Consider the following 20,653-nt stretch of genomic DNA (forward strand, 5'->3'; position numbering starts at 1 on the left):
GAGTTCTGGCTCTAACTATTCTCTAAATGCAAATGCAAATATCCTTGACCAGAAGACCTTGAGCATCATGTTCTAAGAATGTTAGTGAGATTACATGAAGTTCTTTTTAACTGTATTAGTTTCCACCCAACATCTACTCAATTGAATTAGAGTAAAGTGGGGGAAGGCCTATGTTCCAAAGGTGGATGCCAAAGAAGTCACACTTTAATTTTGTCTCCATCTCTCCTTTCTGGATGCTTTTCTGTTGACCAGTCAGCAAGCTTCATTCCAAGGAGAGTGCGCTATATGGCCGGCCAGTGAAGAATTAAATAGGATACAACTGGTGTATTAGACACTGGTCAGAAACACTCTGCCTCTGCCAAAGGGAGCCTTATGTGATGGGCCTAATGCTCTTTTTGCTTGACAAGGACCTTGTGTTTTCCCTCTCATATATAGCTAGTGAATCCCATTTATTAACCAAGCGTACTAGGGCTCAGTGGTTGAGCTTCTACCTTTGGCTCACATTGTGATCCGGGGGTCCTGGGATCCAGTCCCGCATTGGGCTCCCTGAGGGGAGCCTGCTTCTCTCTCTGCCTATGTTTCTGTCTCTCTCTCTCTCTCTCTCTCTCTGTGTCTCTCATGAATAAATAAATAAAATCTTTAAAAAAAAAAAGAGTACTAGAATTCATTGATTAGGAAAATACACCGATGGTATTTTTTTAGCGATAAAGTGAACTCCCAAGAACATAAATTTGCAAAATTGAAGGAAATACGAGATAGTGAAACTCCTCTGTGTTTACAAGTTAACAAGAACAAAAAGAGGCTCAGAAAGAAGAGGGTAGGAGACAGAACAGGCTGCTGTGGTAATGTGGCACCGTGGCCTAAGTGGTTTTTAAGAGCAGAATTGTTTAAAATCAATGTCAAGTGGTTTGTGTGTTCTGAGATATAACCTAAGTGCTCCCTCCCCAACCCTGCCACCTTACAACTTCACCAAAGTCAACTACTTCCATAATTTCTATGTATGTAGTATAGAAGTATAATGAAGGGGGTGAATCCCACACCTGGGTGCAGGGCCTGGATAAGGCTATGGAGAAGCCTCAATTAACTCAGCAAATAAAGGAATCTACAGCTAGAAGGGGACTTGAGCCCGAAAGCCCTCTCCAAAATGTTAAAAAATCCTGTGGTAGACATTAGATTTCTTCAGTGTGCGGGACAGAGGTCTCGAGCTAATTCTAAGGGGCAAGGAGACCATAGGTAACATCTGGAAATCTACATACATTTCAATATTTATATTAAATATCCAATAAATCTCTTTTATGAACACCTAAAACTTAACTATTGCTGCCTCTTGAGTAGCTTTTTATCTCTTGTACCACCTTCATCATGGGCCCCAAACACTTGAAATACCTTCGGAAAAACACAATCACATTTGATGGCAAATTGTGTTTAAATGTGCACCCAATGAGAACTGCATCTTAACCTCATTTATCTTTATGTCCCCATCATCTAACACAAGGATTCTCACATATATTAATAAACACTAGTATGATTGGGCAAAGATGAATTGGAAAGAGGAGAAATTACCTATAATTACCTATTATTTTTCCCTTAAAAGACGTTAAAATCCTAAATTGGTGGTTACCAGGGTGGGGGGGAATAGAAGAGATACTGTTTAAGCATGTATACTTGCAATTAGTAGATAAAGAAGTCCTAGAGACCTAGCATACAGTACAGTGATTATAGATGACAAAACTGAATTATCAACATTATTAGAGACTAATTTTAATCATTCCCAACACTCAAAGACATGATAATTACATAACGAGGTAGAGATGTTAGCTGTTGGAGATCATACTGCCATGAATCAAATCAATATGTTGTATACAATTAAACTTACACAATGTTATATGTCAAACACATCTCAATTAAAAACAAAAGACTCTGAACTCCTGAGGACAAGATCTATTCATTCACTCATTTAATCACTCATTCATTCATTCCTAAAACATTTATAGTGCCAGACATTGTGTTTGAAGTACAGCACGATGGTGGCTCAGCAGTTGAGCTCCTGCCTTTGGCCCAGGGTGTGATCCTGGAGTCCTGGGATCGAGTCGAGCTTTGGGCTCCCTGTGTGTAGCCTGCTTCTCCCTCTGCCTGTATCTCTGCCTCTCTCTCTCTGTGTGTGTCTCTCATGAATAAATAAATAAAAACTTTTAAAAATATGAAGTGCAGCATGAATATTAGTTTCTGCCCTCAAGGAGTATACAGTTAACATAGTTGTCTCCTCAAAATACATGTTAGGGGGACTTAAAGAAAATAATAGGGCTTCTATTCATATTTATTTTGCATCCTCTAAAAAATAACAATGAATTAGTTATTAATTTTTTTTATTTATGATAGTCACACACACACACAGAGAAAGAGAGAGAGAGAGAGGCAGAGACACAGGCAGAGGGAGAAGCAGGCTCCAGGCACCAGGAGCCCGATGTGGGATTCGATCCCGGGTCTCCAGGACCGCGCCCTGGGCCAAAGGCAGGCGCTAAACCACTGCGCCACCCAGGGATCCCTGAATTAGTTATTAATAATGCCATGTTCCTCACTTGGTACATACGTCAGATGGTGACACGTTGCCCATAGTACACGAGGTATCCCTAGCAAAATGCAGAATAACTGCACACCCACTCTTACTCGCTTCACTTTCAGCACACTCTGACATATCACTGTTTTCAGGTGTCAGTATTCAGTTGAAAAGACTGGGAGATCATCTAGTTTTAACTAGTTAACTGCCATCACTACCACCACCACAAGTGTGACATCACCGTTGTCATTTCCTAACCTCAGGGTTGTAATTTCCCTGGGAAGAGGGAACAGGACAGATAGAAGATACACTGAAAACCTTACAATACAAGCTATTGGAGATTATTATAGTTGCTCCAAAACATTTCAGAGCACCTCACTACCCATTATTTCTGTTGAGTCTCAAAGTCTAATTGGGAAAATGAAAAATGAAGTAGCACCTCCTCTGCCACTCACTTACTGCTGACCATGGATTTGTGCCTCAACATCCCTGAATCTCATTTTCCTCATCTTCTCAGAACTATTATGCCAAATTAAGATAACATATCCAAATGATTTAAAGTTTCTAGTATGTAATATTATACAACTATGGTCAGTTCTCTTGCCTCTCCAATTGACGCACAGAAAGAATCTATACAGAGAGAGATCTGAGCCTGGAACTCAAATATTCTACACAATTATGTATGACCAGGCTGCCCAAACTTTCTTTAGATCTTGTATTCCAAAAGTATGCTTTCCTGATCAATTTATGTAGAGAAGTGCTGCCTCAGTCTCCTATTTTGAGCTGTTTCACCATTGACCTTCACTATCAATTCTGCTCAGGTAGAATTGAATTCAGCAATATCTAGTGGAAAAAATGAGTGGAAGGAAAAAATATAGAGATGCTAGACAGCTTATGGCCACAACCAGTCTTGTCTGAGTCTTACTGGAACCTGCTTTTATCTTCTCTCTCCTTCCATTAAGAAAAACTTAAAGGCTATTATTATTCAACCACTGGTCCGTAGTTGAGGCTTCTGTATCTTTTCTCTACTAAGGATATCTTGTAATATTTTCCTATCATGGAGCCTATTTCTCAAAGTATTTAATTTGCCACCTTCATTAAATAATGGATAATTCATCTCTCCCCCACCTTTTACCTAATGAATCCAAACTATAAATCTCTGTAAGTGTTAAGATAACCAGTGAGTTCATAAATGGAGTCAAAAGCAAAAATCTTCAGCCTGTGTAGCTTTTTCTAGGAGGAAAACGCATAATTTCTTTTAAGATTTTTCTTTTCACCGCCTTCGGGAACCACCAGTTGGCAACCATTCCATTGGTGAAAAGAATGTGTTAGTGTGTGCGGAGTTTACCTATATGTTATTTCATGATACCAATTTGCAAATCTGCTAGAACTCAAAGGACATGCATGTTCTAAACACTACTACTTTTAGAACTGGCTGATGCTCTGACAACAAGGTACTTCATTGTCCCCCTCTCTATCATTAAGGATCTTACTTATAGTCCAAAGCTGCAAGAATGCATTTAATGGAAAAGCTTTCAGTTTGGGCAGCATTTGCAATTTTAAGAGAAGATAAACCTCTCCATGGAGTTAACATGATCTGTGAATGTGGGACATGCTAGGAGTCAGATATCCTAATGAACTTGGTCTTACTCACTTGAATTGGAGAATTAACTGATTCTTTTAAATAATTCAGAAATCTAAAATCAAAGGGATGAGGTACAAGTTTCGATTGCACTTCACCAACAACGGGGAACAGAAATAAACATTTTATGTTTTCAATAAATACATTCGTACCTCTTTTGTCACTGCAATACCTTCAAATTTATTGGCAATCATAATTGTTTTATGCCATTTGACAAACTTGATGGCATCTGGTATAAATATCTCACAGCTCATCTCATTTGATACTCTCTGTCTCCAGCAGAAAAATCAAGTGAAAATTCAGTCCACTGTTGAAAACCATTAAAAAATCAAGTACTCATAATACTTGAGATTATAGGGAAAGAGAGTAAAGAATGTTCAGAAGAAAAACAAGAATGTAATTTGGCCCCTCAAATATCTGAAGCAAGAAAAAAAAATGTGTTCTGGATCGCCCCTCTGGCAATATGGCTCCTGTCTATTAGGCAATGAGGCAGGTGAAAGAGAAGGCGGGCTATACGTGATTGACTATCTACCACGGATCACCGCAAGTTCTAGGTGCTTTACATACCAACATACATCCATATATAAAATCTGTACAGAAACAGTCCTGTTAGTTCTGAGGACATAGTTAAACCTGTGGGAGCCTGAGCAAGGCTGAGGCAGATACCTGGGAGGATGAGATAAGGAATAAAGGAAGAGATGACAATCCCAGATGAGAGAAAAACATGAGGAAGGAAAAGGAACTAACATTGTTTAAGCTCAAAACAAAACAGTGACAAAAACACATTTCCTGGGAAGGTGATGACATCCCACCTTATAAATGAGGAAACATAAGTCCAAGAGTTCAAATTACTTGCTCAAATTCACATAATCAATAAGATATGGAACCAGAAGCTGAATGCTGTTCTTTCTATAACACAATGTCATGATTAAGCAATTAGACCCTGGAATTAGAGTAAGCTTGAGTACACTTTCCACCTTCTGGATGGTGGACAAACTATTTAAATTCTTTGTGTCTCAGTTTCTTCATATGTAAAATGGGCATGCTAATCGTACCTCTTTCTGTAAGGTTCTATTAGGATTAAATAAGGAGAAGAGAAATCCCAGCACGGTGCTTTGCTGTGGTGGCCATGAAAATGAGCCATCAGATCACTTGCTACAAGGAGCATAACTGCCTGATAACCCCAGCTGCCATTCCTCTGTTCAAAGGCCATCCTTCCTCCAGGATATTCCAGCCAATGACTAAGGGGGAGAATACTAATGTGGACCCAATCCAGTGGGACACACAACTTTTTCTTTTTCTTTTTTCTTTTTTTTTTTTTTTTTGAGAGACAGGGAGAGAAAGAGAGAGTGCAAGGGGCAGAGGGAAAAGGAAAGAGAGGCTCAAGCAGGCTCTACGTTCACCACTGAGCCCAATGAAGGGCTCAATCTCACGACCCTGAGATTGTGAACTGAGGGCAAACCAAGAGTCAGACAATCAACTGAACCACCCAGGCACCCCATGGGACATAGAACTCTTAAAACAGGTGATTTTGGCTCAAAGACTCTCCTGTACAAAAACTTTCTTAGAAACTTACTGATATGTGAGAGGCTTCCAACCCAATCCTCCTTCCTTCCCCATCTCCTTCCACAGGTATCAGGTCAGTATTGTGGTGTGAAAGCTCTCCCAGTTAACTCTTGCTCCCTCTCTTTATATTTAATAGGCTTTACCCCAAATAAATCCATGCACATATAATTCCACCAGGGCATATTCTTTCTGAAAGATTCAAAGTAACAAGCCAGCATGCAGGAAGTCCACAATGAATGTAAGCTCTTACCATGATTATGACCAAAAATCATTATTTTTATCATTATCTGGCTCTACAGCCCAGTAGAGTTTAATCTTGATTTTCCAAACTATTTTCCTTGAATCTGTGAACATTATTCTTTATTTTAAATGGGAGATCACACTGTGTTTTTGTAACATATTCTGACAAGGTTTGTCACACCTAGCAAAACAGTCCTCAATTACAAACGAAAACATATATATTTCGTTTCCCAGATAGCACATGAAAAATATGGCACCTTCTATTTTCAGGTCTATCTGAATTGTCTTTTGTCTACCTCACCTTTGAATGTGGAATTTCCCAGTCTTCATTATTTGACCGATTTTCTACTTTCACCATCTTTCATGAAGCAAATAATCTGCTGATAACTAAATCTTGTAATAAAGTATACTTCCTCTGCATTTGTTCTGAAGAAGTGACTCACATACTGTCCAATGGCTTACTCAATTGCTATCCCACTAATTAAACTTACAAATTTACTTGCATAGGCTGAATGGCTCTCAACTACTATACTGTACCTATTGACTGTGCCTTACAAGAGGCTTATTGTTCCAAGATAACTACTGGACTAGGTACCAGCAGATGCAGGAGGAATGGAATTTAAGTAGTCAACTCGTTAGAACTTTGCGGTTCTCTTCCCAGGGTTCATTTTCAGTGGGTGAAATTCCAGTGGTTTGACCCTTTGTGATCAGTGAAATTATCACAGACTAATCAAACCTTTCCATATGCTGCTGTTACTACTGTACACAGGACTGTGTGGCCAATTAGGACTGGTTGCCAGATAAAATGTAGCAGTTACTTTAAGTAAACACTTTTTAAAAATAGGAGTATATCCCATTTAATACTAAAAAATTATGCATCGTTTATTTACATGAAGTTCAAATTTAACGTGGTGTCCTCCATTTTTATTGCTGAATCTGGTAACTAGTAGGGAGAAAAATGAAGCTTCATGGTAAATGTACTTGAGACCTGGGGGCTTATGATCTAAATGGTGTCATGAGATAAGGGATAAGCTAGAAACCCACAGATTTAGATTTCCATTAAATGAAAAAGGAATCGTTTGCATGAGTGGGTATGTGAAGTCAAGTATCCCACGTAAGTAACTCAGCTTTTAGTATGACATGCATTAAAAAAAAAAAAAACAAAAAACCTCTGGGGATACTAAAGGATGTTGCCATGGTAGATAAGAGATTCTCTCTCTCTCTCTCTCTCTTTCTCTCTCTCTCTGGCAATGTTACAAATCAGGTCTTTGTCTATAGCTCTGCACTATACTCTATGCTTGCTTTGCTCGTCACTAAACATTAAGCATCTTGTATATGGTAGGGGCTCAGGATATATTTACTATATCAAGAAATGAATGGAGTTGGAATGTGCATAGCTCTATAGACCATATCACAGCTTACCAAGGAGCTGCCAGGTCCTTTCCCTGGCCTAGAAGGTCTGATACAATTTTGTTTCCTGCTATCCCCATTTCCAATCACTCTCTCCTTCATTCATGCCCCTAAAGCCACACACTGGTTACTGTTCCTCCCACATCCCTGAAAGCCTTTACATTTACTGATCTCTCCTTTAAGACTCAAAGTCCATAATGTCTGCATAGTTCTCTTCTTTACCTTCTTCAGGTCTGAACTCAAATGTCAACAGATCAGAAAAGCTGATCCCCATGCATGCTATGTAAAATAGCACCCATACCCTCCACTGTTCAACCCCTTATCTGTCCCCATTTTTCTTTGTAATATTTAATATCACTGGGCACATGACATACGTATTATTAGTTAGTTCACTGTCTGTTCCCCCCCGAAGGTAAGCTTTGTTCAGTGCAGTGCCCGGTTCTTAAGATGTACTAGCTAAATATTTGTTGAGTGGATAGACAAATTAAGCCTTTTCCCCCTTACTAGACTATCAGGTTTTCAACAACAAGATGTCTGGTCCATGGTTGTATTCCCTCAATGCATCTAAGTACATTGACCAAATGTACCCAGCAGATTCTTAATAACTATCTGTTGAATTACTTATGAGAAAACTGAGGAACAAAGTCTTTAAGTGACTTGGATAACTGATTTTCTCTTAAGAGATGCTCAATGTCAGACTTATAATGGCAACTCTCCCTTACTGATTTGACCTATTCGGAAGCTGTGATTCAGTTTCTCCTTTCTCATCTCTTGAGTTTACAAATGCTGCTTACTGAGCAGCTCTCTGGCTGCAAAATACCTACAGAGATCTAAGAAAACAATGACTTGGAGATTGTTGGAAGCCTATTATTACTTTGCTGGGCCTTTCCACAACATCCTTTCCATTTCTCTCTTTGGATATGCACCATATGATACCTGCGAATAAGGCCTATGAGACCCCCTTGTTGCCTTTGGGTTAAAATCAACCAGGTACAGAAGTGAACAACTGAGATGGGGCAGAGTAATCGGCAGTAAATATTATCCTCCCCCCACCTCTATTTGAGCTATCCCAGTAGATTTCCTTAACGATAAGCTAATGCCAAGGGAACAGAGTTGCCTGGAGCTGAGTAAAACCTGAAGAAGAGAAAAAGAATGGGGAAGCTGTAGGGAGAAAAGGTGCCAAAAATCCTTGTGGCCACATGAATTTTTGTAGCAGACAACTAATCAATCTGGATTAGTGACTCCAAATCCCCAAATAAATTATTTATATTACATTCAGTTTTCTAATATTACCCACAAATGGATAATTCCTTCCCAAAAATAATATACAGGCTTTAAATCAACAAATTCACACTCAAGTGTCAAATCAGACCCTATTATTTGTGGCAAGGAAAGCTCATTCACTATTCCTGACCCAAACTAGCCTCCCTGATATCTCACTGGGCTAATTTTTAATTGATGGAAAGGTATCCTAAAGGGACCATTAAAAGTATCCTGCAGGTCCTTCTAAGGTCCTTCTCTGTCAAAGGGTCCTATCAGAGTTGTTCGGGCTCAGATCACAGAGAAAACAGAACAATAGCAGATGGAGCTGCAGATAAACACCAGGTGTACCTTCTACCACACTGTGATTTGATGACGGCTCCTCATTTGGTTTTTTTTCTGAGCCCAATTCAAATACTACATTAATTGTATTGCTTCATATTTTTGGAATCAAGATCTACAGATAGATTTACGTGATCCCATATAAATTACAAATCGACACCTAAAAATGCTTTCCTACTTAGAATGTTATACCCAATAGGCATTCACATGGTCATGTCTTCTAGGTCAAGAGTTATAGGCACAAATAAATTTGAGGACCAGAAAAAATCCCTTTACTACTTCTTTCTTTCCTCTGTAACTAACTGTGTGTGAGGGATGGTCAGGGAGGGAAGTGGGGGGAGGTGGAGGAGGGAAGATGTCTGAACTAGACCACCCATCCAGTCCATTTTAGAATTTAGACATCAAGGAACATGAGTCTAAAACACTCCCTATTTTGGCTACTAGCCAACCACTTAAAGTCTATTCAGCTAGTTATCCTCTGTATGTAGACAATAAAATACCCATAATGTGTGAGGTAAAACTACTTTTTAAAAATGACTACAAATTTCCTCCCTATTTTTCAGTTGAAAAAGCTCCTTAATGACACTGGGTCCTGGGGTAGAGCTCAACATACACTGCACTGCAATACGCATGCCGGGGAAACCCTGCAGCCTCACCTGGTACCTCATCTTTCAAAACACAAGATCCAAGAATTTCCTTTGTGTAGAGGCATTTCTAAAGAGCCTCTGCAAATAATGATGGGTCACATCTGCTAACAATATTTAAGAAAGCACAATTTACCTGGTCTCAGATTGACATTTTTAGGTTCAAACCAAATTCTGGTTCTCTAGTCTCTTAAAGGAGAGAGTCCAACTTAATCGCATTGCTGAAAATTCATCAGTCAGAATTTAATTATACAGATCTGGAAACCAGAAGGCATTTAGTTTTGAATGTCTCCCTAAGTTGGGACCTTTACATAGTTTAGAATATTGATCATTACTGTTATTGCTGCTATTCTGGTGGTCACTCTGCTGTGTCTGTCTCTGCGGCATTTTTTTTGAAAGAACACTGTGGAGAATGACTGTTGCTAGGTAATTGTAAAAGAAACTCATGCAAATTATGAAATATTGATAAATTGTATTTACAAGTCAATGGCACTACAGTGCTCCTGCCTTCCCAGTAAAATGCAAATTATAGGGCTGCATTACCTCAAAAATTCCTAAAACGACCCAACAAAAATGACGCACTAATCAAAACTGTTCCTAAAATGGGCAGTGCATCCAGCAATAATTAACAGACAATTCTTAGAATTTGGAATTATGAATTTTCTTTTGCCTTTCCACCGTGTATTATTAATATTATAACATTGCAATATACCTACTATATTTTTGAGGAGATAGGAAAAAAGTTAAAGCATAGGGCCTCCAATGTTTTAAGAGCACATTATCAGATAAAAGAATGTTTATCCATAAGAGAAATAGAAATTTACAGTTCTCTTATCTCACCCTCAAATTACAAAGTGGATCCTACAGGTCAGTAGCTTTGAAAGTTATTTCATAAGTATCGAAATATTCAAAATACTCACAGAAATGAGTTAATGGATAACCAGAGAGACATGACTGTGGTTGGAGTACATTCCTTATTCATCCAGCAACATTTAGCAACAATATCTAGTGTAGCAATACAAGATGGAAATGACACAAATGAAGTTGGTGACCATGAAAGCTATACTCAACCAATACTCCAGGGTGATTTTCAAATTGGCAGGTAGAGCTGAAATTTTTCAAAATCTGGGGCAAGCATCATGATTAATGGCTTTCCACTGATTGCAAAGGCCCATCTGAGGGTTTATGCCACCAACATATGTGCAAGCACCAGATAAATGAGGAAGAACAAACATGATTAAGCCTAAAGGAAATAATCCAAATACCAACTCTGCTTTCCTGTTATGAATATCACATTTTAAAAACCATGAAGATGAGCCTATCAATAGTAGTCTATGCAGGTGATGAGAGTAAATAGAGGGGAAAAACATGTGAACACATGTTTTTCTGTGTTCTTTTCTTTTTCTGGCAAGGGAATCCCATATTTTCTTTTTTCAGTTAAGGGTGTTTTCACAGCGAGTCCCAGCGGGGAATATGCTTTCAGAGTGCCAATGCTGGACTGTGCTTCCCTCAGACATGGATTCACTGTGGCCCTACAGAAGCATGACTTGAATTAAGGAGGAGGTTTATCACATGAGCTTTTCCCTCCCTCAGAAATGACTGACCTGATGCACCACAAAGCGCAAGCTTTAGAGCACTGTTCACAGGTCCTGTAAATACCAAGCAGTCATTTCAAATGTTCTGTCCCATAAATACTGTTAACAATCAGTAGCCAAAGTACTTCACGGGAATTCACAAAGGTGGTTTGAATAGACGTCCTAAGTCAAAGTCCAACAAATAAGGCTTATAACCTTCAGAGTCTCTTGAAAAGCCAGAAAGGGGTTCCAGCCGTATGCAAAAGAATTAAATGCATGAGTCCAGCCAGAGCTGAGAACTTTGTCAGAATTTCGTCCCCTGTGGTAAGCAAGCATAAGCTAACACGATGGTATTTCATACCTTTGCTCACACCTGCTCATTTGGGAGGGGCAGAGGTACAACTCGATCTACCATAGACATTAACATAGCCTTTGGCCTTGGCTTCCTAGCATGTCTGTTCATGTCTGTCAATGACCCCATGTACAATTTTCCCCCACACCCAAATTAGATTTTTAGCATTTCCAGGTTTTTTTAAAAAAAATTGATACTTGTTTCTTTAAAAACCTCTTGGTAAATCAACAGTGAGCAGACATTCACAAAATATTGGGGACAATGAGAACATATTCATCGACTCATTAATTCTATTCATTAAGCAGATAAATACCAGGTACCTGCTCAGTTCAAGTCACAGAGCAATATGCTCTGCCATATTGTTTTAAAAGGAACTGGTCATGAAACTGACCCTTAATCAGCTTATAGGTTTTAATAAGCCAGATTCTAGTTGGTTTTGCCAAGGAAAGACTGCTAAAATTAAAGCCATCTAGGTGGGGTCCCTTCTTTCCAGAATCGCCTTCTCTGGGAGTGCTCATTCTGAAGGTTCTGACAACTCTGAATCACTTTTGTGGTAGTCAACTGCTAGGAGGGGAACAGAATGTGAAGAATAATAGTCTACATAATAAACTAGATGTGGCACTGTGGGGATTATGGACAGATTTAAAGAGACTTATGTCTGACATTTCAGAACAGAACAGGTACCGACAAGAGATGTCTCTAAAAGTCTTGGTTTATTTCTGACATACACCAAACCCCTTTCCATTCCAAATCTCCCAGCTTTTGGCCTCTCCAATATGTATGCACTTTACAGATATAAGCTTTTCTTTGAGTCCTTACCATGAACCAGACATGTTGCTGTTTCGTGTACAGAATAGTCTCCCTTTTAATACGAAGTATGCTCTTTTAGTATTGCTACTTCACTAATAAGAAAACTGAGATTGGGACAATAGGTTATTCAAAGTCACCCAGCCATTATTTCATCTAAAGGTGGGTCTGTCTGACTTGAGAGGCAGAGTTTTTCATCATTACACAATGCCAATTTTGAGTTTCAGAGATTCTGATATTTTATCTCTGGGCTTCAAATAATTCCTTCAAGATTCCCATCTAATACTCTAATTGGACAAAGATTTGTTTTCTTTTACAGTTGGGTCTTAAGGGAGTACAAGAAAAGAAAGCAAAAATTCCACAGAAAAAAGCCAGACTAGTTGGACAGGGAAGAAACAGCTGCATCCACTTTAGGTAAAGTTACATGGCCTAGTTTATGGTTTTGGATGAAACGGCATGTTACCATTTGTCTATTCATTCTCCATGGTTTACTAGGAAAATACCATTCGTTTCCCATTACCTTTCTCTTCAAGAGCTAGGATAAAAAGAATATGATTTCCCCTCGCATATATACATAAAGAAGATGTAATGCATTCCCACTTTATTTGAAGACCAGAGTCTGTCACTTCTTCACCCACCAAGATTCAAAAGTTCTCAGAGGTTGGTTGCTATGTTTATGAGAGTTGCCTTTTTAAAAACAACAATGAAACAAACGAAAACCCTTCAGGAGCTCATTGTTCATAACCTGGGTAATGAAAAAGAAAATCACTCTTGGTCAAAGTGACACTGGAAGGTTTTCTAATGGGTGTAAGTACCTAGTCCTGAACTCTTCGTTTATTTTCCTTTAGGGATTATATGTCTTTAGAAAAGGGGTAAAATCATGTTTCCTTCAATCACTTCATCTGAGATTGACAAAAGGCAGGTAGAGGAAACTGAGTAGGCTGCCATTCCTCTAGGCTAAGCTTCAACTGGAGTCATCCAAGACAAAGCAGCCTCTACTTCTTTTTCTTTGAAATAAATAGAAATTTGAAACAGAGGAACTTACTACTTTCTCTCCCAGATATTAATGCTTTCTTTGAACTCACACAATCCTCCCCTATCCCCTCCCCCCAACCCCTAAATGGTATCGTGAATCCTTGAAGTAGCCCCAAGTAATCTGGGGTTAATATGAACTTGGCTAATATTTCTGTGCCTTTGGCCGAAAAATCCAGGCTCGATCCTGGTTGCTTTTTGGAATGGGAAACGCACAATATCGGTATACAGACAGCTCCAGAAAGGCATGCCAGGCCTCAATTTATATTTGCATGTGAACAGCTTGTCGGCCATTTTATGAAGACAGATGAATTGCAGGTCTGTGAAAGGGGTGGCCAGACCCAAGTATGCGAACCACATACCCGGACAACCCACAAATTTTTAAAAATGAATTGAGAATAAAATGAGTATCTCTGGACACAACTTCAGGCAGGTTATATTTAAGTATAATCTAGAAAAATGAAACATTTAAGGTATCACTGGTAAGTGATTCCTCATGGATCAGATACCAGATGGAAACAGAGGATGAAACTAATGTATAAGTATCCCTTTAAAAATGTCAACAAAAAATAAGATGTACTGTTAATGTCACTAAAAACAAGACTTCGGGGTTCTCTCCTTCCTTATGCTTGCTTTGAAGAGACAACTTTGATAAGGAAACTACCACTGAAACACCAGAAAAGAAGAGGGACAGCCAGAGTCCATATTTGATGTCAGAATCCACCAATGTTATCAAGAATTTCCCAGGCTTGGAAAATGAAACAGATCCTGAAAAAAATTAGGAGAGGGTATCTCATGTGGTAAAAATCCCCCATCCCATGATACTGACAGAATTCAGTTTACCTTATCTTTTCCAAAAGATCAGATGGAGATCAAAACAGAAAAATGTATAGAACAATAAAAGAGTGACCAAAGGAATGAGGTCATTCTAAGTAAATGAAAAACCAATATGGTACGGATGATACTGACAAGAAAAGTAAGTAGTAACATTGAGGAGTCAATAATTTTTTTTAATAAACTATATGAATATGTGCATTTTATTTAGCTCTTCAACAGGTAGGCTATTAGTAATACATTATGACCATACTATTTTAAAGATGAGGAGTAATTTTATACCCTGAGAGGTTAAATAACCTATTCAATATTACAAAGGTAAGAAATAGCAGAGGCAGAATTTGAAAGCAGGTTGATGCTACAACTCAAAATTTTAACCATGATGCTATATGCCCTTCACAGGGCCCTCAAGGTCAAGCCTCCCAATTAGAATCTTTCATTGTATCACTGAGGAAGAACACTCTGGAATTTCATGAGATGATATCCATGAAGGTACACAGTAAAAAAGCACAGTACAATGTATAGTATATGATAGGGACTGCAAATTCACTTCTCAGTTTTTTCTGAAACTGATAGTTTTACTCAATCTTAAATTTCAACCTATAACAATCTGTTTTGTACTTGGAGTGCATACCGCAGAGCTAGTATTTTACTGGATACTATTATTTTGTATATAAACATGCATTCTATGTTAATCAAGTTTCTGAGACAGAAAGTTTATATTATTACATAATTTAGGAAGGTAATACTGTCAGGTACCTTTACTGTTTTATTTCAGACAACTGAAAGTGGAAAATCCTTCAAAGGCAGAGTTCATTTTATGAAAGCAATTAGGAAAGGGTTGAGCTGTGAAAGGCCACAAACATATTTATCAGTCAGTACCCTTAATTCACCAGCGAAGAAGGTCGAGGGGCATTTGTCACCTTAGAAGGAACGAGAAATGAAACAAGAGAGGCAGTGCCTCCTCCCTTGTGCTGCAAAAGATTCTGATTTGGTAAACCAACCCTACCTCCCAGAGTCATCGATGTTCTTGGGGACTAAAGTTCTTGATGATGTTTGGGAGCGGGGGTGGAGGAGGGCTTGACTGCTAGAATGATCCAGAGAACTCCTTGAGTCATCGAAGTTGTTCCTACTGTGAGCTGCCCACAGGGCAGACTTCAAAAACCCTTGTCCTTGGTTGGCTCCTGGCCACTGCTGGACTCTGAGAGCAGCAGCTAGAGTCCCCAACTAAACTTACCATTTTCTGGCTGGTCCTTAATGTCAGCATCACTTGGCTGGCTGGGACTTTCAGATTGACTTGAATCTGAAAAACATAAAAATACAGCCAAAAATTACAGGGTCTGTGAGGGAAAGTGGATCAGAGGTGCCAGACTTTCTCAAAAGGTTCAGCATGTAAACTAGGAATGAGGATGTTATAGAAATGACAAGATGAATGAGGTGGGGGGAGGGGAGTAGGGGAAGGGAGGAAGGTAAAAAAAGGAGAGAGAAAAGCAGCAAGAGCAGCCTGTGCCTCTAGAGAGGATGCTCCATTCTGGATATGCCTTCAGCAGTAGCGTCTGCCTTGAGCCAGGATCATAACTTGAAACTCTTCAGAAACTATTCTCTTACAGAGAAACCATTTCTAAACTGCTCTTCTCCATTATTTATACACTAGAGTCTGATAAAGACTTCATCCTTCATTACACACATCTGAAGCTTGATTCAGAACATAATAAAGTGTCAAAACATATTTTGAAGTTGGTATATAAAAAGCAACTCAAACAACAGTAACAAGTTCTGTTGATATTTAGCTCTGTGCTACAGCAACACGCCATGCAGACTAACACCACCAAATACAAGAGTCCTAATATTCTAGCGCATTTACTTGAAATCACAGGATAACTCCAAGGCATCTTTCTGAAGGGGCCATGTTTCCTCCACTTTATAAGTACAGTTTTCCTCTTGTACTGATGTCCTTGGGAGCTCCTAAGAGGACTTGTTTGCAAAAAACAGGTTCTTGCACACCTTCACAGGACTCCATTTATATAAAAAACCCAAAACCAAAAACCACGATTATTTTCAAACTAAAACAATTAATTCAGTTATTTTCTAAATGGGATTTGTTTTTTTTACAAAATAACATTTAATTTTAAAAATGAGATAAAATTAAGTTAGAGCAAAAGAAAAGAATTTCACAGAATTAGAAGTAAACATACTTAGACATTTTTTGGAGGGAGGAAACAAAAATCAGGCAAAATATTTCTAGGGTAAATTTTTGTGCTTGAAACAGTCGGAGACTTTGAAACAGTATAGAACATTATTTAAAAACAAAATATTTTTTTAGAAAAAGTTCTATATCTATGGAAAGTATGGTTAATAATTTTTACCTTGGCTACACAGGGTTAGAATCGGCTATCTAAAATTTGACCACATTTTAGCAAGAAGTTCAGTGCAAGATCAAAAGGTCATGATACTTAACTGTGATTAAACTGAAAATATTACTTCTATTTCAACAGAGGTATAGCATTACTATTCTCTTTCTTGGAGATATTTGCAAAAAGAAGTAGCACTCCTAGTGACCCTAGGTCGAGAAATGCTAATTTATTACTTTAGAAAGGCTCCCTGCTTTTAAGCAAATGAGGGTTTTAATTATAGGGAAGTACTATTAGGAAAATGTCTATCTTTAAGTTTTCAGATGATCTTAACCTGGTGACTACAACAAAAAAATCTATGCTGATCCAAAGGAACAAATAACAAAAGACATGAAGTGTGAATTTTTATTTAAGTCTGGCAACATGATAGTCTTTATCATTTTGTAACAATTGTCATAGTGAAAACATAAAAGCATGACAGGTCAAAAAAAACTTGAGATAAATCCTTTAGGATGATCCCTGAAATGAAATATGGAGGCTGCACTGAAAATTGGAACTGCAAAGTTATATTGGACCATATTTGACTTTTTAACCCCATAAACTAATACTAATTTTGTAGTGAACAATGAAAAAATAGGACTACCTCCTCTTTTTCTAAAAAAATATCCTACAATTTTGCCATTAAAATTATAGGGATCCCTGGGTGGCGCAGTGGTTTGGCGCCTGCCTTTGGCCCAAGGCACAATCCTGGAGACCCGGGATCGAATCCCACGTCAGGCTCCTGGTGCATGGAGCCTGCTTCTCCCTCTGCCTGTGTCTCTGCCTCTCTCTCTCTCTCTCTCTCTGTGTGTGACTATCATAAATAAATAAAAATTAAAAATAAAATAAAATAAAATTATAAACTAGTCTGAGAACTATTTCAACATCATTTTAGGAGAAAGGCATACCTTTATTATTTTTGTCCAAGAAAATGTTAAACCATTAATATTTATAATTAAAAATTTAAAAATACATAATTTTGTTTCAGGGAAAGTTAAAATTCTTTCTGATCTCATTCCAAAAATGATGCATAAAATTCTGCCAAACAGAACACTTATGTTGTTGCAGTAATACCAGCAAACCTAACTGGTGGAAATATGATAGCTTTGCCGATGCTCTTCTTCTAGATATATCCTTAGGATTAATCACTTCGAACAAACAGAAGAACATTTTTTCATCTCAATTGATTCAAATATACAAAGGCCAATTATTTTTCTGATATTTATCCGCTGATTTAAAACAAGAAGGATAAGGAGATTAAAAAATGTTTTTAATAATATGAAAGTGGACTACTTCTTTTTACTTTTCCTTTCCACTTGGTTCACCATCCTATCTTCATTGAAATATGACATGATTATAGAAAACTTGAACAGCAACAAAAGATGCCTGCAGGTGTGTTCAAAGTTTAAAATTCCAAGCTACAGAAGGAGAAAAAGCAGCAAATAAACTGAGAGGCAAGAAAAGACTCAGAGTTGGTGTGAAAGGGGCTGCAGCGCTCTTCTGAAAGCTCAGATACACACACTGGGGGAGGCATCTAGCCAAACTGGAAACAGAATTTAATTTCTCCAGTTTTTTTCAAAAGCTAGAGACACTGCTGTCCACCGAGGACAGCATACTAAAACACACTATCCTGGTAAGGAATAGGCAGAGCCAAAAATCTACAAGAAAATTTAAATGTTCCAAAAATTTCAGCAGTTACTTTCAACCCCAGGCAGTTTAATTCCTTTCTTTTTTGAACCAACAAGGAACAGAACTGCCCTGTCCCGCAGCTATATTCTTTTTTCCTTTTTGTGCAACTGAGATAGCACTAACAGGGAAGAGAGGGAGAAGCAACTCCCTGCTGAGCAGAGAGCCCAATGCAGGGCTTGATCCCAGGACCCTGGGATCATGACCTGAGCTAAAGGCAGACTGAGCCACCCAGGCACTCCCCAGGGCTTTATTCTACACTGAGGATGCATGGACACTTTCCCAGTTATTGCAAATGGTCACCGATGCTGTTAAGCATGGAGCCAACCAGAATTGCAAATTAATTTCTACCCATACATAATTGATATAAATGAACGATTGTTCTCTTAAGCATGTACACTGAAACACGATCATGAAGGTTAACAATTAACTTACTTTTCTTTTTCATACTTGGTAGAGACCTGCCAAGGTCAGAAGTCTAGGTTAACTTCATAGCTTATTTTTTTGGACAATTTCTACATGGTCCATTGATTCCCACCTCCTGAAAGAATTAGAAGCCCCAGAATAACAGACGCAACTGCATGGAATTGGATGCCATATCTCATAGCTTCAATCTTATATCTGGCATGACTTCCTCTAGTTCCCTGGTTGAAAGCCAGAAGATTTGTATGTTACAATGAAGAGAATATTATTTAAAGTGTGTTTAAATGATGGAGTTGGAAATGCTATTGTGAGGAAATACATTAGGGTCATCATTTTTTTTCCCCATCTAGGGACTACCTTTTTGTTTAAGGAATCTTAGACATCAACCTAACCTTGAAAAGCAATGTTTCTTTTGGTTTTTAAAAAATTTATGAGGAAAAATTTAAACCTAAAATAGACAGGGTTTGCATATGGGAGGCTGGGTTGAGACCTCTTAATTGAACTTGTAGCCATCTATCTATGCATTTTTATGGCGCCTACAGCTATATTGCTGGAGTACTCAGACAAAGATATTTTACTATCGATATAATCACTGGGGAAAGGAATAAAATAAATCCTAATGCCTACATATCAGTCGCCGCTTCCATAAGCTTGTGCAATGAACAGAAACCTTGTACTGGATTTGCTACTGATCCACACATGCAGTTGTCCCAATCTGAGTTCTGCTCCCCCTCAGCATGGGCTTCCAGAGAACATTCCTACTGGGAAAGGGGAAGAATGTCAAAGACATGTCAATACGGTCAAACGAGGCAGGTAAAAAATAGAGACTTTACTTCCCTGTAGTTCACATTCTATAGACATGAAGCAAAGGTGGCATGTTGCTAAATCTTCCCTGTGCTTGACACACTGTTAAACGTTCTCCTCTCTAGTTCCCTTCATTGTATATACATCTCCTGTTGTGTGATTTACTCTGTGTTACACTAAGGTGATCTTAAATGATCTCCTATGAGAATCAAGTTCTGTAAGAAAAGAATTCTTTTTTTTTAAGATCTTATTTATTTATTTATGAGACACACACACACACACACACACAGAGAGAGAGAGAGAGAGAGAGAGAGAGAGGCAGAGACAAGGAGAGAGGGAGAAGCAGGCTCCCTATCGGGAGCCAGATGTGGGACTAGATCCCAGGACCTAGGGATCATGCCCTGGGCCAAAGGCAGATGCTCAACCACTGAGCCACCTAAGTGCCCTTCCTTTTTTTAAAGATTTTTATTTACTTATTTGACACAGAGAGAGAGAGCACAAGTAGGCAGAGGGAGAAGGAGAAGCAAGCTCCCCACTGTGCAGGGAGCCTGACACGGGGCTGAATCCCAGGACCCTCAGGTCATGACCTGAGTTGAAGGAAGACACTTAACCAACTAAGCCACCCAGGCATCCGAAGAGTTCCTTTCTGACTCTTGTCTTACCCCCAGGGCCTTCCAAGGTGCCAAGTCCAGCCAAGGATTCACTAATTGCTGAACTAAAAGATGAATTTTCAATAAGATGAACCTGTTGTTCAGCTTTCTAACACGGGGTCATTGCCAGCGACTGAAAATTGTACCAAAGTCACACCTAAGGGGGACTGGGACTCACAAAATGAGGAAGGAAGGCAGAAAAGGCCTTTATCTCTGCTTGATATTCCCCTTCATGGGGCCTGGCAAGGGAGAGATTGGCACATCCCTCTGGCCTACATGTGAGAAACCTTGCTTAGTGTTTAGCAGTTGCAGACAGTCACCTCCTATGGTCCCCTGGCCAACACACCACAAGAGGCTCCTTGGAATAACAGGAGCTGAGGACAGTGACAGGCATGTGGGAGGGCCCCCCAAAATGTGTGCGGTCTAAAATGCCAGGTAAC

At 38.8% G+C, this 20,653-nt stretch overlaps 1 protein-coding gene across 16 annotated transcripts in view; it reads right to left on the minus strand.

Annotated features, from left to right (window-relative positions):
• NFIA (nuclear factor I A) overlaps positions 1-20,653 on the minus strand; it is a 373,774-nt gene that overhangs the window by 164,461 nt on the left and 188,660 nt on the right. For all 16 annotated transcript variants that reach the window (XM_035717012.2, XM_035717008.2, XM_035717006.2 and 13 more), the window contains exon 3: positions 15,498-15,563. In XM_035717012.2, coding sequence (XP_035572905.1) covers positions 15,498-15,563 — 66 coding nt within the window. The remainder of the gene's footprint in view (positions 1-15,497; positions 15,564-20,653) is intronic.

Source organism: Canis lupus, chromosome 5 (genome assembly GCF_003254725.2).
Source record: "Canis lupus dingo isolate Sandy chromosome 5, ASM325472v2, whole genome shotgun sequence".
NCBI lineage: Eukaryota > Metazoa > Chordata > Mammalia > Carnivora > Canidae > Canis > Canis lupus.